Genomic DNA, 21,483 nt, shown 5'->3' with positions numbered 1-21,483 from the left:
TAATATAAATGCAAAAACATAAATACTTCATTGAATTAAAGTCAACAGATAATGAGCTCTAAAACCTCAAGGAGATCAGATTTCTTCCTAGTAACTTCCTGCAGCCCCAAGAAGCCCAGTTCACCCTGCATAGGCTTGGCCTACACACTCCACACCCCACTTCGGCAGATGAGAATCCCCATGGACCAGAAGAAGGGAACCCCAAACTCCAGCCAGCTAAGAACCAGACAGATCAACTGGGTCTGGATGGATAATCTCCCTCTCCCTCACCTTAAATCCTGCCCTTCACCGAGTCCACCTCCTCCATTCACTTCTCTCATCTCTACCACACCACCCTAGGACAAGTCAGAGCCACTCCTTTTCTGGGTAATTATAATAGCCTCCTATGTGGTCTTCCAGCATTTTTAGCCTTGTGTCGATCCATTTATTCTCTATGTGGAGGTCAAGACAATCTTTTCAAAACATAAATCTGATCACAATCCCCTCAACCATGCAAAACCTGCAATGGTTTTCTATTACTCTCAGGATAAAGACCAGGCTCATTAACGCACCCTACACGGTTCTACGTGGTCGCACCATAACTCTCTCTTCAGCCTCAACTCACAACAGGCTCTTCTGCCCTCCTTCTCTGGGACCCAGCCATACAGGCCTTTTCTCTCTCAAACACACCATATCCCCTCCTGTTTCAGGGCCTTTGTACCTACTGTTCTGAGTTGAACAGTATTCTCGGGGTTTTTGAACTAGTTCATGCCTCTTCCTTCGGGCCGCACTGACTCATCAGTGCCTCAGGGAAGATGTCTCTGCCACTGTAAGCTGGCATAGCACCATCTGCCCTGTCTTGGTACCTCTGCATTACTTCACCGTCTCCATTAGACTGTTAGCTCTGTGAAGGCAGGGATGGTTTCTGTGATTGCCTTGGCACAAAGGGAACCCTCAAAAACACTTGTTAAACAATGGACTAAATGAACACAGAATTCCCTGGGTTTTGATTAAATTGAGTTACATATATTAAACAACCTCTCAAAATAATCTCAGTCACTACTAGGCCGTTGGCCGCTGCCACAACAATAACAAAACCCTTGTTTTCCACACTCTCTTGGCTGCAGACTGAGATTCTTTCAATTCACTTGGTTGCAACAAATACAGATACAATTTATTATCTGGTCTCCCTATCCTTCATCCTAGGCCTCTGACACGGGTGCCTACTCATACACAAGATATGGTGACCACATAGTGTACTCTGACAAGGAAGCACAGAACTAAGAGGCCATGTCTACCTGACTCTTAAGCCACAACAGCATTCCAATTTCTGAATCTAGCCTTCAAGTCCTATTACTATGCATTAACTTACTCAGGAGATCTGAATGGTCAAGGGAACTGGCTACATCAAGGCTGGGCTGTGGCTGTTGGATCTCCATGCTTCCTTCTCCAAGCTGTCCTGGAAACTAAGGCAGAATTTCACCCATATCTACTTCACCCAAGGAAATCAGGAGACTGACCCACTGTATCACACTCTTCCCTTGGAAACAATCACTGATTCTCCTCGGTACCCATGGAAAAGGCCACATGGAATCTGAAGTCGGAGGACAGAGGCTCAGACAGCTCAGGCACAGCGAGCCATCACAGCTAAGTCTGCAAGGCTCTCCTCTGGGGAAAGGTAAAGCAAGCTTGTCAATCCCCTTTGTGCTGAGGAAAAGGCTGTCCAGTGTGGCTGAATTTCATAACCACAAAGGTGAGCACATCATACCTTCACTAAATTCAAGATGATGATGGGGGAGCCAAACCTCTGAAGCATCTGGTCAAAGTGAAGGGCAGCCACATGTGCAAATGGATCTGCCTGATCCACTAGGAAGAAAGAAAAAAAGATGAATAAATACCAGAATGGAAACTAAAAGGCAAGAATAAAAAGTATAAGGTTTTGTTTTGTTACTTAATGTTTATAGAAATGCAATTTGACTAATCCACTGGTCCCATTCCCAAATTCCTCTCGAGCTTATTAAGACACTCATTCTTCACATATTTATTGAACTTGAATGATTTTTACATTTCTGAAGTAAAATATAAATAATTTACCAGCAGCCAAAGTTAAAGAAAAAAAAAAAGTTACTGCACAAAAATAACAGAATTATCTTCTAAATTAGCTTCTTTCCAATACTAAAACTTTGTCAAAACATAAGCTTTTATGAGATTTCTGGGACAACAGTCAATTATCTCCACATATGGGTAAAGAAGAGTTACTAATTAAAAATGTTGTTCCACGTACATGTAATGGGTGGTTTAGGCATCATAGTTGAAATGTCCTGAGACCAGTACAAAGGAACCGATCCTCTAACTTGGACGTAAGAGGAGTAACTCCCTGCAGTGAAAGACATCACGGAGGCATCGCAGAGCATCTGTTCCGTCTCCACTTCGTTTGCAACATCGCCCTGAAGAGAAATGCGCATTTATAGATAGTTTATGTTCTTAGAATGTTTTAACGAAAAAAATGTCAAGTCACAATGAAATTATAATTCCTGTTCTTAGAATGCTTTGAAAAAGATAAATGTTGATAAATACTCACTGAGTACATTAGAAAAGGAAAACCATTATAATGCAATAAAGGAAGACGATTAAAAAATAGCAGAGAATAGACTAGGAAAAATGAAATGAAATAGCCAATAAGACAAATAGTGGAGAACATCTTGAGTGATACAAATGGCAGAAAGGGAGAGAAAAGAAAAACAATTACATGGAATTATACAGAGGTTAGGAAGACCAGAGGAATACAAAAATTCAATTCTGAAGACCAAGGAGGAATGAAAGGACAAAAGTGAGATTCATGTAATGTCTGATGGACTGAAGAAATAAAAAGGGGTCCTGAGGTGGCTTAATCAACAAAGTTTATAAGGATGTGACAAAAGATAATTTTAGAGGCATTAATAACATGTCTGTTGGGTCACCCTTTGATATTCAAAAGTAAATAATATAGCTACAAAATTCTGATTTGTTTAAGGCACCAATTACAACTATTTTCATTGTTGTTAAGAACAATGTTGCTATTTTAAGCCAGGATCAAAACCCAGTGTCTCACTCAATCCGTCTACTCACACATCTGCTTAAGACTCAAGTTGTCTATTGAAAACAGAGACAGAGCACTCCAAGGGGATTCCACGACTGCTGGCAGAATAGACTTTTTGTTGTTGCTAGTCTAGTGGTGCACAGAAGGAGTCTGCCTTGAGCCAGATTAAAGCAGAGGGAAGAGGGTAAGCAGTTTCCCATGCCTTCCTCTCCTTAGTCTTCTTATCAAGGACACATTTCCAACAAGTGCTCTACTGCTCTTACTCCTTGGGCGGAGGTGCTTTGCTATTTCAGTCTCTGCACTAAATATGTACTACATCCTTTCATATATGACAGAAATGGCTCATCCTCTAAAACATCACACATTTCATACCTCCCTAAGGCACTGCATAGCTTGCTCTAAGACAGCTGATTCTTCAGAACAGCTGCATACTAGTTCTAGTTCTCACAAATTTCGTATACACTGGATATTCTCTTGATAATGTCCCAAACTAAGACATTCCACTTTCTAAAATTCTACTTTGCTTCCTCTGTCAGCAAAGCTGATGTAAAAAGGTTTAAATGCCAGCAGCGAGCGCTATTGTTTTTCCCGTCTTACCTCACAGTTCGCACCTCTCTTGAGAAAACGGGTCCCCGCAAACTTACTGGATCTTCTAGCTATTAGAGTGACATACACTGGTCGTCCGTAGATCAACAGCTCTTAGAAATCAAGTTAAAGCTGTTCAGCATTCATGACTGTCACACCAAACCAAGAGAATCTTATACCTAAAATACACATTTAAATACGTCTTGTTGAGCGAGTTAAAGAATACCAAAAAGCTCCACCCAAGGAGTAGCATTGGGTCCAACTGTTCTTCCTAACTGTACAGGTATTTAAGGCAAAAAACACACCTCCCTAAGGAGTGGGTTCTCAGAATTTCAGAGGAGACGGTAACCACGTGCAGGGATACTGGCCAAGGGGAGACTTGGTCTGTCCTTATAGCCAACTAAAGGATGTAAACGAATCCTTCCTTAGTCTTCAGAGGTCGTACACCTCTCAGAAAAAGCGCATGTTACCCAACAGGTTATTTAAACTATGAAGCAGCATATCATACTGAGGGGAGGGAGTATGAAAACAATCCAAATTGGTCACCTAACTGCAAAAGCTGAACGCTGTGGACTGTTCAGTCAACATATAGCTTATTGTCATGTCACCTCATTAAACTTTCTAAGTCTCAACTTCATTTTCTGTAAAATGGTATCAGTACTAACAAAGCAACTAATTTTATTAAGTTGGGAGGACTCGGTTAGGTAATGTGCATAAAAGCAGTGTCTAGCCTGCAGTAAATATTTAATAAACAGTGATTACTTTTATCATCATACAGAGTTGCAGAATTCATCAAATGCTTGATAACTAGGAGACCAGAGTCATCATTTAAACGAATAAGCTTTAAAATTATAACCTATGGTGCTATTGGCCACTTCAAACAAAGCAGACGCTTACTATGTTTGATCCATGCCAGGCCCTGAGTTAGCTCTTTGCAACACAAAATAGCTTAGAACCACCTTTTAGAAACTGCCTTTAGAAACTGTAGCACATTCTTTTTGGTGTGCTTGATGGTGAAAACCTTGTCTTCTTTCCAGGTAGATTTTACTGACGGAAATAGAAAAAGTAATTCAGGGCCAATTCTCATTATTCAGGGAGTGATCAAGTGGATAATACCACTCACTGGTAGAAATGATTATAAAGTAATAAGCCTGATTTTCAAGCATAGCATAAAACCTCACTTATCTTCATTTCAAAATTCCTTGGTGTCTTCATCTAGCCTCTCCCCTCCCTCACTTGCCACAAAGGTAGCACTGGCCCTCTTCAGGTCAAACCTCTCTAGCTGTACCCCCTGATCCCACTCCTCCCAAGTGCTCTGGTACAAGCAAGCATAATATTGGTGAATTACATTCACCCACTTACTAATCTCAAAACAGCCACTCCTTTAAAGTTTTCATGATAGGTCTTTAAAAAATCTAAAACACAAGGAAGAATCTCAACTAGACAATATGCTAGGTTCATAATTGCCCTACATGATCTCAAAAAGGGGTAGGAAAGCCTAAACACCACTTCTACAAAGTATCCACGTTGCCTTTCTAAACCTCAGAATAGCACTTTCTTGAAAGGTTTCAACATAGCTAGAAATTAAATGAAAGGGAAAAAATTATTTATAAACTTGAACTCATCAGCTTAACCCAAGCCTACTTCTAGCACACCCCTTTCTAACCAGGCCTCACTATTCATTACCTTATTCCTCACCCATGTCCCTTGTCTCATTTCACTTAACAGCTTGAAAAGGGCTGTTAACTCAAGCTTCCTAAGTGCTACTTTGTACATGACCTTCTTGAAAAATAACTTTCAAAAGTTTTAGCGCCAACCCCAAAGAACTTAGTCAGACCACCAAAGCAATCTGGTGACCGGCAATCCGACTCCCCCTGCCAAGCTCCTTCCCACTACATTGTACCTCCCGGGGTTTTAAACACAAACCACAAGAACACGCCCATGAACTCTCCCTAATCCACACTCACGGTGCTTCCCCAACTCGTAGTCTCACTCCCTGCTCACTGCTAAGGCCTGCCGTGTTCAGGGCCCGGGCCAAGCTTGACTTTTCTTATGAGCCTGCCTCAGCCTCCCCCCTGTGATTCTTTTCTCTTTCTCAGGTAAGAATGATACTTATCACCTATTCAACTTACAATGCACATAGATTTTCTGCCTCTTTTTTTTTATCTTTCTGTGTACATAAAAAATCTGTTAAAGTTATTAGTATTCCTCTTTGTATTTTTACTACATGGTAAGTATTCCTGCTGGATACAGAGCATGATAATTATAATCTTATAATTCATAGATAGCTTTCGATAAATTGGTACAGCATAAGTTTAATATGTATCTTAATTTTTTTTAAAAAGGATACTTGACTGTCCACAGAATCCATGAATAATATACAACAGCCAGTCACGATGCACAGTATTCTTAATCACATCCAGAAGTTCACCATTCCACACATACTTCATATAAGGCTCACCACAGATCCCAAAGACACCTGAAAAATAAAAGTTGGTATCAGAAAGATAAGCAAGTTGGTTGATATTCAACTTATTTTTAAGACTTTAAACTTCTGTTTTTAACTTCAAAATAAGATGCTGGATCAATAGCATTGCCATTTTCAGTGAATATAATTCATATCACAGTCTGGAACACTGTGCTCATACTACACAAAGTCAAAGAATAAACACATGTTCTGATTTGTGGGAGTTTTTAACCTAAGAGAAAACAAAATGAGAGGGAAATTAAGGACACGTACAAATGCATGAATAAGGCTGAGACATAGCACAGGGCAGCGTTTGGGAGCACTGCTCTGGGGTCAGAGTGCCTGGGTCCAAATCCTGGCTCTGCCTCTCATCAGCAGTGTGACAGGTGTGACCAGGAGTGTTACTGGCTATCTCAGTGACCATTCCCTCACCTGTACCTGTATCATGTGGGTGTTGTAAAGATGAACTAAACTGATAACGCACAGAAAGGCCTTAGAACACCCCTAGTGCCTTATTTATACTTCCATGGTGGTAGTCATCATATGAGGCTTTTTCTATGTGAAGAAATTAATTTCATCAAACACGATTTCAGCATATCTAGATACATTTATTGGACATCAGTGAGTTTTACAAAAGTTATATAAAGGGCAAAATAAGAAATAAGTATATTTATAAGATAATGGTTTAAAAGATTGTAACAATTCTGGATGGTAGGCAATCAATACTATTTTTCTTTTCAAAATATGATATGACAAGAGTATTTATACACTATGACAAATACATTTATTCTGATTCATGAAAAATAAATCTTGTCTGACCTGTCAATGCATTACACAGAGCATGTATAGTACAGACATGGATTGGTATCCTGTCTTTGCCACTTATCAGCTCTGTGACCTTTGGCAAGTTACTTAACATCTCTGAACCTCAATTTACTCAACTGTAAAATGATGATACTACTACTACTCACTTCAGTGATATTGTTCAGATTAAATAAAATAATATACGCAAAGTGACTAATAAACAACTTGAGACAGCAGAGACTTTTTAAAAAATGTATTATTTTCCTTTTCTACCTATCCCCATACCTTCTACCCTCCCTCTCTATTTCCTGTCAGTTACCCCTGTTCTGGTAGAAAAATAATGATCCTCCATGTCTATGTCCTAATTGCCAGAACCTGTGAATATGTTACATTACATGGCAAAGAGGAATTAAAGTTGCAGATAGAATTAGGTTGCTGATCAGATGAACCTGAGATGGGGAGATTATTATGGATTACCCAGGTAGGTCCAATAATGCAATTGGCGTCCCTATAAATGAAAGAGGAAAACAGGAGTGTCCTAGTGATGTAACATGAAAAAAACCTTGGCTGCCCATTGATGGCTTTGATAATGGAAGGAGGCCATGAGCTAGGAAATGCAGGCAGCCCCCAGAAGGTAGAAAGGACAAGAAAACAAACTTTCCCTTAAGTTTTTAAGAAAGAAATGCAGCCCTGCCGACACCCACATTTTAGTCCACTGATAACTATTTTGGAATTCTGACTTCCATAAGATAATAAATTTTATAGTTTTAAGCCATTAAGTTTGTGGTAATTTGTTACAGCAGCTATAAAAACCTAATACACACTGTTATTCATATTTATCAAGTAGAATTGCTCTAGAGATAGTAAAAAATTAAGTGGCTTCAGAGCCTTAATTCAGATGCCAGAACAGATATTCAAATTGTATTTAGGATGACCTGTAGTGCAAATTTAGTACTGCTTTTAGCTTTTCTTTTACTAAGGGTGATATTTAGAAGAATGATGCAAGCAAATATCCAGGCACACATTATCTCACTCTCCTCCTGTCTCTAGCAGTATAGGTTACAATTCACGTGTCTGAATCAGGGCAAATTTATGACATCTGGATGTTCTGGGGTAGGGAGGGTGCACTAGGTTTGATCTTAGCTCAAGTGATAGTGGATCTAATAAACTAATGAGTTAAGGGCAATGACAGAAATGGCATTCAGTGTTAGGAACAGTCTAAGTCTTCTTAGAGTGGACCAGAACCTTTGGCAAAATGCTAATAGAGCACAGCCTCTTCTTGAGGGTCCTGCAAGGACAAAACTTCTGGAACCTTACATTACATTCTACCTCCTGTACTCACACCTTCATCACTCTCATTTAAGCTGCATAGAGCAAGGCACTCATGACACAATTGACTTATGTTTTCATAGTTAAATCCAATCCAGCTAAGCTGCCTCAGCTTTAAGTCTGAAATTACTCCGTCACAACATTCACTTTCGCAATGTCTCTGGCTTTAGAGTTCTAGACCAACCCAAAAATCTAGAGATAAAGCTACTGATCCTGTTGTGTGACTAGTTAGTTCGGGATCTCAGGGTAACCCTAGACTGGTCACACAATGGTTCTGCAGTGATCCTATAGTGGCCCTGACAGAAGCAAGACCTATGAGGGACCAGTGGGTCTGGCTGGGACCAAAGTAAGAATAGCCTCTGACCTGCTGAACTGGCTTCTCTGGACACTGGTCATGTGATCTTGCTCTCAGTCCTGTTTCCCACTTAGTCTTTATTTCTTTAAAAGTGCATTATATCAATTAAGCAGTTTTTATGAGGTTTAGGAACTTTGTATATAGATGTCTAAGGCACAAAAGACAACCCATGGTAATTTTTTCCTAAAATTCAGCCCATATTGAACTGGTCACTATGAAAGAAAATAAGGTGGTAGTGTGCGTTCTCCAACAGTTAAAAACAAAATTCTCTATTTTAACTTAATCAAAATGTAGACCTGAATATATTCCATAAAAAGTACATGAAAATTTGCTACGAAATGTCAGCATACAATTTTCTGGTTGGCCCACAAAATCACCTAGTGATTAATGAACTCCATTAAAATAAATTGGTCAAGTTCATATATCTGAAACAACCTCATGTAAGGACAAAGAGCAATGAGGGGTGGAGATACATGAGAGAAATGTGACTGAATATAATGAGATGCCATTCTATGGAGGCTACATTAACAGACATTAGAGTGCTGAAAACCACCTACCACTTCCACCCTGTGTAATTAATCCTTCATCTTCAAAGATGTCAAAACTCTCCGAGCGAGTCTGGGTCGTTTCTGACTTTAACATCTCCAGGGGCATTCGCAAGACAGTGAGATTATATTGAAGTGAATGGGACAAATCATAGCTGTAACTAAGAACAGAAATGAAAGTTAATAAGAATTACAAAAGCAAAACATATTTCACAGTCTTGGCTCCCATATGGAATTAAAACTGTGAACTAAATTACTTGGCACCTGTTACTTTACCTAAAAGTAATGTTCAAGTAAGCACTAATATAGTAAACCATAAATATAATTGGAAATTTAAAAATCCTTGCATGACTTAGGCATTTGTACTAGAAATGTAGAATACAACATGAGTAACCTACACTTGCTGATTTGCAATGTGCATTTTTTGCTTCACACTGAAATCAATCTAACTTCACGGCCTTATGCAAAGGTGTCACACTCTTGTGTGTATCTGAATGGAGTTCTATGGATGTTACAACATCCACAGTGTGTGCTCTGTATTCCAGTTTAACTATGAATAAAAATAATTCTATTAATTATTAATGGTGGTACCACAACTGACTTTTTAATAAAATAGAAATAAAAATATAACATAAGCCATTACAGCAAAACGTACTAGGAAGTAACAGCCACCCAAGAAATTATAACAGTCAGAATAGGCTGTGCAAGTAAAATTTGGCCTTTAAGCCAAAAGAAACCCTTTAAATTCTGATTTCACATAATTAATAATTTTTTCAAAAGGTATCCAGACTTCTTTACTTTTATATAAATTTGTAAAATATTTTAGCCATATTTTAAGATGGTTACAATTCTGTCTGGGGACACATATTATTTCAATTATTATTTCTTCTTTAATTTTTCATGTAATTTGGTTGAAATTGATTTGTTTCATCTGTGAAATTCAATTTCACCATAACTGCTTGATGAAAGAGCAATTAATTTCACTAGCATCTAATCTCACATGGATAGAAACTATTGGTTTCTCAATCTCATTTACAACATCAGAAAAAAATAAAATACTTAGGAATAAATTGAACCAAGGAGGTGAAATCTCTGTATGCTAAAAATTATGAAATTGATGGAATAAATTTAAAAAGACATAAATAAAAGGTAAGATATCCTGTGTTATGGAGCAGAAGAATTAATATTGTTTAAATGCCCATGTTACTCAGACAGCTAGAGATTCAGTGCAATCCCTATCAAAATTCCAATGACATTTTTCACAGAAATAGTAAAAACAATTCTAAAATTCATATAGAACCACAAAAGACCCCTAATAGCCAAAGCAATCTTAAGAAAGAACAAAACTGGAGACATCATACTTCCTGATTTAAGGTTTATTATAAAGCTACCAAAAAAAAAAAAAAAGCTGTATCATACAAAACAGTATGATACTGGCATAAAAAGACCAATAGACCAACGAAACAGAATTGAGAACACAGAAATAAACCTACTCCTATACATTCAATTAATATTTGACAAAGGAACCAAAAAGATGAAATGGGGAAAGGATAGTCTTTTGGTGACGGGGAAACCTAGATAATCCTTTGCATGAGAATAAAACTGGACCCCTGTTTATACCATGCACAAAAATTAACTCAAAATGGATTCATGACTTAAATGTAAGGCCCAAAACATAAAACTACTAGAAGAAAACATAGGTGAAAAGCTCCTTGTTGGTGTTGGCAAAGATTTTTTGGAAATAACACTGAAAGCGCAAGCTCAAGCAACAAAAGCAAAAATACATAAGTGGGATTATATTAAACTAAAAAGCTCTGCACAGAAGAAACAGTCAGCAAAATAAAAGGGCAAACATGGAATAGGAGAAAATATCTGTGAACCATCTATTTGATAAGGGATTAATATCCAAAATACACAAGGAACTCATACAACTCAAAAGCAAAGAAGTAAATAATCCAATTTAAAAATGGGCACAATGGGCAAAGGATCTGAGTAAACCTGAATAGAGAAAAAAATAGAAATGGACAACAAATTCACGAAAACATGTTCAACAGTACATCAGGGAAACGCAAATGAAAACCATAATGAGATATCACCTCACGCCTGTTAGAATGGCTACTACAAAAAAGACAAGAAACAAGTGTCGGCGAGGATGTTAAGGGAACCCTTTGCACTGTTGGTGGGAATGTAAACTGGTACAGCCACTATGGAAAACAGTTTGGAGATTCCTCAAATAATGAAAAGTAGAACTACCATATGATCCAGCAATCCCATTTCTGGGTATACATACAAAAAAAATGAAATTAACTATCTCAAAGAGGCATCTGCACCTCCATATTCATTGCAGGATTATTTGCAATAGCCAAGATGTGGAAGCAACCTAAGAGCCCATCAATGAATGAACATATAAAGATGTGAACACACACACACACACACGTGTGCATTATGCATGCATGCATAATGAAATATTATTCGGCTATAAAAAGGAAATCCTGCCTTTTGTAGCAACACAAATGGATCTTGACAGCATTATGCTAAATGAAGTAAATCAGAGAGAAAGAGACAAATACTGTATGTTCTCACTTATATGCCGAATCTAAATGAACCGAACTATAGACAGTAGAATTGTAGTTGCCAGGTGTGGAGATTGGGGGTGTAGGAATGGGAGATGTCAAAGGGTAAAACCTCCCAGTTATAAGATAAATAAAATCTAGGGATCTAATATATAGCATGGTAACTATAATTAACAATACTGAATTATATACTTGAAATTTATTAAGAGAGTAATCTTAAATGTTACCACACAAAATCAAAATTATGTGAGGGGTAATAGGTGTAACCTTAATGTGGTAATCATTTTGCAATACATACATTTATGTAATCATCCCATTGTACACTTTAAACTTATACATATCTTGTATGTCAATAATATCTCAGTGAAGATGGATGATGAAAAAAGTTTTTTTTACTTATAACAATCAATTCTTCCTATTTAAAACAACTGCTGTATTCTAGCTAAATCTTAAGAATGTAGTATCGTGTTTTTTAAAGCTTACTTATGAGACACAAAAACTTTAACCTACACATTTTTACTTATGGAATGACTTGATCAGAAGTTAAAATGGGGATGCAAACAAAGTTGAAAATCATGAAGCAAGAGAAGACAATTTCTAACGGTACCACCAAGCTTTAGAAATAACTCACAGATGCTATAAACATAAAATTAAACAATAAAGACTGAAAGTGGATGATGGAGACAAATACAATAGATATATACATTTGATAAACATTTGTGGAAGTAAAAATTATTTCTTTAGGAGCCCTTTGCTACATAGTACTACTGTTATAATAATTAACCTCCTTCAGAGTTTTACATCAATGAAGACATAGTCCAATCTACATATCAGACATAGTTTTATTTGTTTCATAGATAAATAAATGGTTAATTATATTAACAATTTAAAAATAAATTTAAAATAATGGAAATTACCCCATCACTATATAACACCAATAGCTACAATACTCTAGGTCCTCTTTTAGTCCCTGTGACTCAAGTCCTTATTGGTGCATGCTATTTTGTGTTGTATGTTTTAGTTTTGGCATTAGAGCTGATAGAATTTTCCATTTAGTACAACTCTGCATCTACACACTGGTCACATCAGTGGTGGTGTAACGCTCTCTCATGATGCTCTACTATCATTTACTTGCCTCCTGTTTCATTATCAATATTTGGGTTGTCCCTGTGTTGGCTGGTTTGCTAAATAGAAACTACAAATGTCTCTACAAATAGGCATTAATATTTTCTCTCCTGATTTATTGCCTTAGAACACATTCTCATATATACTTGATGCTACACTCCTCTCCAGAAAAACTATTCATTTACAATGCCATTAGCAGCACACTGGTATTACAACAGTTCTTCCTATTTTGAATTTATTTTTATCTAATTTTGCTAAATCTGTAACTGAAAATTGAACGGTGAAATTGTTACAACTCTGTATTAGAGGCTGAATGCAAATTTCATTTAATTCAAAATTACAAAATAAGAATTCTTCATTAAAATTCCATCTAAAACATAAATGGTTTTTACAATGAGAATAATTACCCTTTAATTTGTCCATTCAAATACCATATTTTTTAAACAAAGGGAATACCTGTATTATTATGTTCTTGTATGAAATAATTTGGCCATTTTAAAAAAAGAATACAGGAAGTACTAATGTGTCCTCAGTTTCTGTTTTACCTCCAGGGAAATAATATAAACATTTACATGGCTGACAGGAGAGAAACAAAGCTCAAGCTTACCTGAAGTAAAAATTGCTAGACAGGTCCACATTCTGAAATATTCGTAGATACCTAAAAAAAAAAAAAAAAAGTCAAAGCATATTACTATTATTTTTTCATAGCTTAACATACACTCAAATACACTCCTTTATGTCTGTAAATTTGCTCATTAAAACTGAGGAATTCAATCCATAACTGGATTACGGATGTCATGTGAATCAGTTTCTAAGTCTAAGTTGATCTCCCTTCAGAGACCCTGACCCTTACAGTTTGACCATTTCCTCGTCACTGATTATGCCACAGAAGGAAAGTCACGCACTTGCACGGGGCACTTAACTTGGGGTGAGGTAGGAGCAAATATTGTTCTTGTTTTTATAATGTGCTTTGTAAATGCTTTGAGGTTGGAGACAGGAAGAGTAACTAAATGAATAACCAAAATATTTGGGAATCACCATAATTTTAAGTTGGAAAGTGTTTTAAATTGAAAAATATGTATAGAAAAAATATCCACATATCTACCACTCAGGATTAATAAATGTTAACATTTTTTTCATATTCATTTCAACTTTTAAAGACATTTGATCATAAATAGCTATTGAAATTGTCAAATATAGCTTCTACAAATATTAAGATAATCATATTTTCCCCCAAAATATTTTAATGTGGTAAATTGTTCTAGCAAATTTTCTAATGTCGATACAGCCATTCACTACAGGGATAACCTCTACTTGTCATTATGGATGAAATGTTTAATAGCACTGTATTTTACTTTCTAATATTTTACCAAATAGTTTAACTTAAATACATTCTTGAATTATATAGTTTTATAAGTTTGTTAAAAGTCGTACCTAGCTAGTAAAAGCACTTCAGTCTACCTATAACAAGCTATTAATATAACTGTATCTCATCCTGGATAATGTCTATTTGCTATACAGTATTTCACTCTTTAAAGAGAGTCAAATCACTATACAGAACAACATAATTTGTTACTATTCTTAGTTAAAGAATCATAAAGGTGGGTTTACAAATAATATAAACCTCTTCAACTTCTCCCATTCCTTGGATTCATATGTGATGGTCTATCTGATTCACTTTTAACCAATAGCCTAGGCTGGCCTATAAGCTATATGGGATATCAATTTACTTTACCTGGTAAATTCTACTTACCTTCATCTGAAACAAATTATTTTTTAACAACCCCACTTCCAAATATCACCAAAGACAATGTCACAGGAGTCTAGAAGACTATTACCTAAGGTCTTTAAATTTTGGTTCATGTATCTAGAACAACACTATAAAAGTACACAGTGCAAGAAAAATTGACTGTTACCTTTTCTAAAACTTTATAAGCATGGCTAACTTTGTTCCATTTAACCTTACATTATATTTATAATAAATGAATTTACTTATTAAAGTGAATCAATTCAATTCTTTTCTCTATCAAATTATTAATAGCCTTTTCCCACATTACCAAGGCTCCAATAATTTCACCAAAAAGCTTTTTCAAGATTTCAAAAAACTTTGGGGGGGAAAAATAGCACAGTGAACACCAGTATGACCTTCATCAGAATTCACTATTAAAGTTCTCTCCTTAAACAAACACATATATATTCATTTTTTAAATACACAAGTACATTTTATTTTTCTAAACCATTTTTACTAAGTGGCAGACATGGTGACACCTTACTCTTAAATATTTTAGAATATATCTATTATGAACAAAAACAATCTCCTAAATAACCACAATATCATTATTATACCCCAAATTTAATAGATTCAATTTTATCTAGTCTATAATCCATATACAAACTATCCCAATAAAGTCCTTAATAGCTGTGTGTACATGCACGTGCATGTTTGCATGTTTTAATTCAGAATTCAAAAGAAATTCAAGGGCTACATTTGGTTGTCATGTCTGTTCTAAATTCTAGAACAGTCCTCCGGCTTTTTCTGGCTTTGATGACATTGACATTTCTGAAGAGCCCAAACCAGCTGTTTTACAAAATGCCCCACAATATGGATTTGTCTGATTATTTCCTTATGCTTAGATTCAAGTGAAATATTTTAAGCAAGAATACTATACAGGTAATCTGTGTCCTTTCCACTGTTTCACATTAAGAGGCAAATAATGTCAGTTTTGTCTCATCATTGGTAAATGCTAAGTTTGATCATTTGGTTACGTATGTTTGCCACTTTGTTCTTCTTTGTAAATAATAAAGAGATTCATATAGTGTATGTTAAGACTGAGTGAATATTCTGTTTCTCAATAATAACCTCTCGCTTAATGACTTCAACAGGCATTGCTGATCCTTACCTAAGTCAATTATTATAATAGAGGTTTTAATAGCCCTTGAACAAAAGTTGTAGAATTCTGAGCCAGTATTTCATATTTTTAACATAACATTTATAATCTCTCGACTATATTTTGTTCTCGAATCAATCTACCACATTAAAAAAAATAGTAGTTACCACCACCGCATACCTGGCTTCATCAGGATGAGTAATGCGCACAGAATCATTGGGTATATAGATCATGTTTGTATCTTCAATCTTATATATAGCATGACCTCCAATATCTGCCATCTTCCGCCGTTTAGTTATTAACACAATATAATAGCCTTCCAGAAACCTGACAAAACCTACAAACAAAAGAGATAAATATGTTTCCTAAACATAGTCATATTTAAAAGGCAATATTTAAAAGGCAAACTAATTTTCACGCATTTCCTACTTTATTTCACTTTGATTACAGCCATACAAATTTTCAGTCATCTTAGAATTACTCTTTAGAAATAACTCTAGGCTTTACATCTAAAACTTCAGTGATTAGCAACAACTTTTTTTTATCAAGTTCAACTCCAGAATTCCTAAGGAAGGACTTGAACTGGCCCAACATGGGTTGGGTGCCCAGCATCAAATGTGGCCAAGGAATAAAGTCACATTGCATTGGAAGCCATTTATTTATACAGTGACTACGTGACTTAGATGAGGCAGGAAGAGGTCCCAGAAAAGTAGAGACATTGAGCAAACAAAACAATATACCCAGTAAATTGCTTATCTTTCGTGCAATCTTCCACAAATACCACTTCTGATAGTTAAGCTTTTTATGAATGTTGGAGCATTATAAAGTTACATTTTATGTCAAATCATTGGAATGCATGTTCTATATAAGTGATTAAAGAAAGACTACATGTACTAATGTTCAGTAGGACTAAGCTCTCAGCAACACACTAGTTACTATATAGTCTTGGTCAAAATTTTTTTGGTCACCAGACATTTTGCTTTGGGAGTTAAAACTAATGAGACATTCGATATTACATAGACCATTTTTTAAAAAGTTGTAATGAAATATTAGCATTTGAAGGAATATGTTTAACTTATTAAGCAACTAATACTTAAATGAAGCCTAATGTATTTAAGACACATTTTATTTCCAATTTTTTCTTTAAAGTATGAGAAACACAAAATGAATTTTAACATGTAGAATCTATGGCATTTAAACACATGAAGTCACATGACATACACAGACATGCATACCTCCACAAACACTTATCTATTAAATATGTAAGTAATCTCAGGGGCCTTGTCGAGACCTAGCAGGAGGTGTAGAAAAGGGGCCAGTCCTAAGGAGACGAATTATACCTACCACTCTTGACCTTCCCCAGCAGCCACCTTAGGCAAAAAATGGACCTAAAGGGATAACACATGAAGAGCTCCAAGAGCACACTGAGAAAAATAAACTTCAAATATGGCAGAATATAATCAAAGTATCAATAAAGATCAAGTCACAAAATAAAAAGTGCTAATCAGAAAAACAAACAACAATTTAAAAATACAGAGTGGGGCAAAAGTAGGTTTACAGTTTTTTGTATGGAAAATAATACAATAATTAAGAAATAATAATACAAGAATAAACTCTGTGTTTTGCGTACTCACCACTGTAAACCTTCTTTTGACCCACCCCTGTATATAGCATAGTACTGTCCATATTAGTTTTGTTAACTTCTATAGATAACAATCATTCAGTCAATACTTCACACAGTCCAGAAGATTTAAGAAGCACAGAGATAATTTTTAAGTGTTAAAAAGAATAGACTCAAAAAAAGGCTCTGCCAACAGAGAAGCTGAGATACAATTGCCCTCTTCTTGGCTTCAAAGGCCCCGAGCAATCTGGCCTCACCCGACAACTCACCAACATTCCAGGACCCATGGGCATCTTCATGCCTATGTGTCTGCTGTCATCCCCACTACAGTTCTCTCCTCTCTTCCTCACATCCACCCAAATCTTGTTCCTCCTTTAGGGTCCAGGATGAGTCTCATCTTCTCCAGGAAATCTTTCCTGGCCATTCCAGATCAAGTAACCTACCTCTTCTGTAATAATCTCCAGCACCATTTAATTTTTACTACACAGCTTGGGTCTTAGTTACATGCTTCGAGTTGTTTCATGTGCATTGGTTTTTGTCCTTCATCCTAGTCCAATCATCCCAAGACACACCCCCACCCTCCAGGGACAAATCCACGGTACAGCAAAGACAGATTTATTGACCCACTGCAATGAGGAAAAATGCACAGCAGAGGAACTGTGGGCACTCACAAATGCCCCACAAACCAGACAGCAGACTCCTTAAAGGCCAAAGCCAGATCTATATCTGTTCAAGAATAAATAAGGGAGTTATTATAGGATTTAAGGGCAGAGTTTAGGTAACATTTAAATGAGTAGGCTCAAACCAAAGCAGGACTATATGTAAAGAGATCAACATCAAGTCTGGACTGTGAAGCGAACTCAGGGTCCCCTTTCTTTTGGAAAAACACAAATAAGCAGCACAGCTGTGGACTACTGTCCCCAGAAACCCCTTATCTGAAGCTCTGCACCTGAGCTGCAAATTAAGGCTGCTTCTCTGTCAAAGGGACTTACTTAGATCATCCAGGCAAGAGGGGGATGTTTTCTCTCACTGACATAATTTCAAACAGCAGAGTTTCAAATAGTATGTGATTCTAGAGGACAAAGTTTCTCAGTGAGTAAGAAAACAGTAGTCATTCAAAGGCAGGGTTATGACACTTTCTGCTGCACCAGGTCCTGGGGAGAAATTCCTGTTCATTTTAAAGCTGGTTTTACCTGTATCTGTTTTTTCCTGCTGATAAATGGCAAGGCAGATGTTCACAGTCCAGGCTCATTTTTACTTTTTCATTCCTCAACAAGCCAGAGAGCAGACTCCTTAAAGGGTCAAAGGGTCAAACCGTTTCTATATTATTTGTTCATATCCTAGATGAAACTGAGTACAGTGCTGAGCACAGAGCAGATGCTATATAAAAGCTATTTGATGTCTGACTGATGGATAATGGAGTTTAAACAACCAACACTACAGATGATGGGTTTATAATTATAAAGCTATATAGGCTTGCAAACTATTTATAAGTAGTTTGTGTAGATTTTTTTAAAAAGGGGTAGTAAGAGGGAGGTACATTTCTTACCTACAACACCGAAAGCAGAAACAGCTCGAAATAACCCAGAGGACCCTTTCTGTCCCATCTTTGTTCTGTTTCCTAGATCCAGGCGGCCAAGAAGCTCTCTCACTTCTTGTGGAGTATATACATGCTAAGAGGAAGCAAATTTAATCTGTAAGGTTCTACTTACTTCTTAGATTTATTCTTTACCCTTGAAAATTAAAAGTTGCTTACAAGAATCATCAGCTATTTCACAGAGAAGTAGGACTAAGCTACGATTTTAAAAAGCCAACAAATTCTTTAATATTAGCAATTAAGAGTAGTTATTGAATCATGTTGCTATACTAAACACATCAAAACCTTATTTTCTGAACAGAAATTTAAGAGATCCACAGACAAATTCCAAGAAATCTATAAACTCCGTAAAATTATATGCAAAGTTTTGGTTATATGTGCATATGTGCATTTTTATAAGAAGGCCCATAGCTTTCCATAGATTCTCAAAGAGATCCCAATCAACCACTCCCACCCCCAAATAAAGTCAATAATTATTATATCATATTAATTTAAAAACTCCCAGATTTGGGGGGTGGGAAAGACCCAGGAGCATAGGAAATCACAAAATAGAATTTATCTAAAATTATTATAAGACAGAAAATAGTTTTGCAAGAGCTTAGTGAAAATGGGGTCCAAATTCTAGCTACTAATATATTTGAAAAACCAGGAAATTACATGGATTCAGAAATATTCAGAGAAAGGAACTTTAATACAATGGTAAGTTAGGTTCTTTCATTTGAAAGAGTCAAAATTAACTGTTATCACTACCATATTGTACTTCTCTTTTGACTAAAAGCCTCATGTTTTTGTGCCATTTGAATTAAGTCTCATATTCTTGACTCTGGATAATACAGCATCTGGATAAGAGCAGCTTTATATTTGTCTAGTGAATAGCGAGTCGTCAGAAGGGGCCCTACAGGTGATTTTTAGCAGCATCCTAAAGTCTGCAATTTAAAAGAATTGTCTGACTTCAAGTGCTTTCATATTAAAGCATAGCAATAATCTCTTTGGCAGATGAAATACTGAGTTAACTTAATTATTAAAATGTCATCCCTTTAAGAAAATATATTCTTACCTTATGCAAAGAGTTTGCTTTGTAAAACAAATCAAAATGAGAAACAAAGTGCAATTCTGGCATACTACTTGACATCAGTATTTCTGCAAACCACATTAAAGATTCAAATTGTAGCCAATCATGAAAAATAATTGTAATTTTTACATGCATAATAAAAAAATTATATATCACTAGAAGGCATAAGGATATTTCATATTCTTTAAACAAGTACAAACGTTTCTGTTTGTATTCAGGTTTGCAAGGTACTTACCCTATCATCAATTATGACCAAATCCTTTGGTTCTGTTCTATCAATTTTCAAAACACGGTATTTTGTTTCTGCATGATTGCTCCCAACTAGAAAGTATCTCTATAAATAAAAAGGAATGTCATTAGTTTTTCAGGCATCCTGCTTTACACACATTTAATAACCACTTCAGTTTTTGAAATTAAATGCATTAGTAAAGTGAGGTTACTTTTTAAAAGAAATATTTCTGTTAAGTACAACTGGCAGATTAAAGAAAGGCGGATTCAAAAGGTCAGTTTTAACAATTAAATAGTCTTAGGGGTGTAAGCATCAGTCCGATATCTGAAACGTACCCAGTAACCAGGTCAGATGAATTTAATTATATTACACAGAGATTAACCTAACTGACGGGAGACTGATGTTTAAACTCTGCCAGGAAGGAGCAGCTCTGGTAAGAATTAGAAAGCTCAACATATAATCAGGAATGTTGAGACAATTATCACTATTACAATATTGATATTTTATCAAATAAATCTTTACAAAATTTTTATAGAAGACTGAAAATGATTTTAATATAGCAACTATAAAAAAATCCACCCCAACCCTGGCCGGTGTGGCTCAGTTGGTTGAGCAGCATCCCATGCACCAAAAGGTCACCAGTTAGAGTCCCAGTCTAGGCACATGCCCGGATTTCTAGCTGGATCCCCAGTGGGGGGGGGGGGGGGGCGTGCAGGAGGCAGCCAATTGATCTCATTGATATTTCTCTCTCTCTCTCCCTTCCTCTCTCTCTCAAATCAATTTTTAAAAATCCACCCCAAAGTCCTATAAAAGATTAAAATGAGTGTACTTTCCTAAATGGCTTTTTATAGATAAGCTACAAAAAAATAATCTTTCTTTTCTGAAACACTTCCTTGGAGCATTAAATCTGAGCACATTAGTCTCCTTATATAAATATTGAGAACAAAACGAATAATAAAAATGTAGAAAAATAATAATCTTATCCTTAAATGAGAATTGATTTAAGAAAACTTAAACAAAATGAGTAATTTCTAAGTTGCATCTAAGAAAATAAGTAAAACTCTTATAGCAAAAATAAATTATTTAAAGATATTTTGCTTCAAAAATGTCCTTTAAAATGTGGCATATTTTCAACATTGCAAAAATTGAGAAGACACTGCCACAATCAACTGCCATCTCACCATCTCATTGGTCAGATGAGATTATAGATACACAAAGCAATTAAATACAATTCT

The 21,483-nt window shown here is 36.0% G+C and overlaps 1 protein-coding gene across 1 annotated transcript in view; it reads right to left on the bottom strand.

Annotated features, from left to right (window-relative positions):
• The window catches only part of FIG4 (FIG4 phosphoinositide 5-phosphatase), a 95,861-nt gene that overhangs the window by 62,507 nt on the left and 11,871 nt on the right, over nucleotides 1–21,483 (bottom strand). Inside the window, exons 2-10 of the mRNA XM_016217536.2 lie at nucleotides 20,255–20,353; nucleotides 18,900–19,023; nucleotides 15,910–16,066; nucleotides 13,449–13,499; nucleotides 9,156–9,304; nucleotides 5,994–6,122; nucleotides 3,656–3,756; nucleotides 2,264–2,426; nucleotides 1,748–1,845 (exon numbers count right to left, since the gene is read on the bottom strand). Coding sequence (XP_016073022.1) covers nucleotides 1,748–1,845; nucleotides 2,264–2,426; nucleotides 3,656–3,756; nucleotides 5,994–6,122; nucleotides 9,156–9,304; nucleotides 13,449–13,499; nucleotides 15,910–16,066; nucleotides 18,900–19,023; nucleotides 20,255–20,353 — 1,071 coding nt within the window. The remainder of the gene's footprint in view (nucleotides 1–1,747; nucleotides 1,846–2,263; nucleotides 2,427–3,655; nucleotides 3,757–5,993; nucleotides 6,123–9,155; nucleotides 9,305–13,448; nucleotides 13,500–15,909; nucleotides 16,067–18,899; nucleotides 19,024–20,254; nucleotides 20,354–21,483) is intronic.

This window comes from Miniopterus natalensis, chromosome 5 (assembly GCF_054644295.1).
Source record: "Miniopterus natalensis isolate mMinNat1 chromosome 5, mMinNat1.hap1, whole genome shotgun sequence".
Lineage (NCBI taxonomy): Eukaryota > Metazoa > Chordata > Mammalia > Chiroptera > Miniopteridae > Miniopterus > Miniopterus natalensis.
This window is presented reverse-complemented; position numbering and strand designations above follow the sequence as displayed.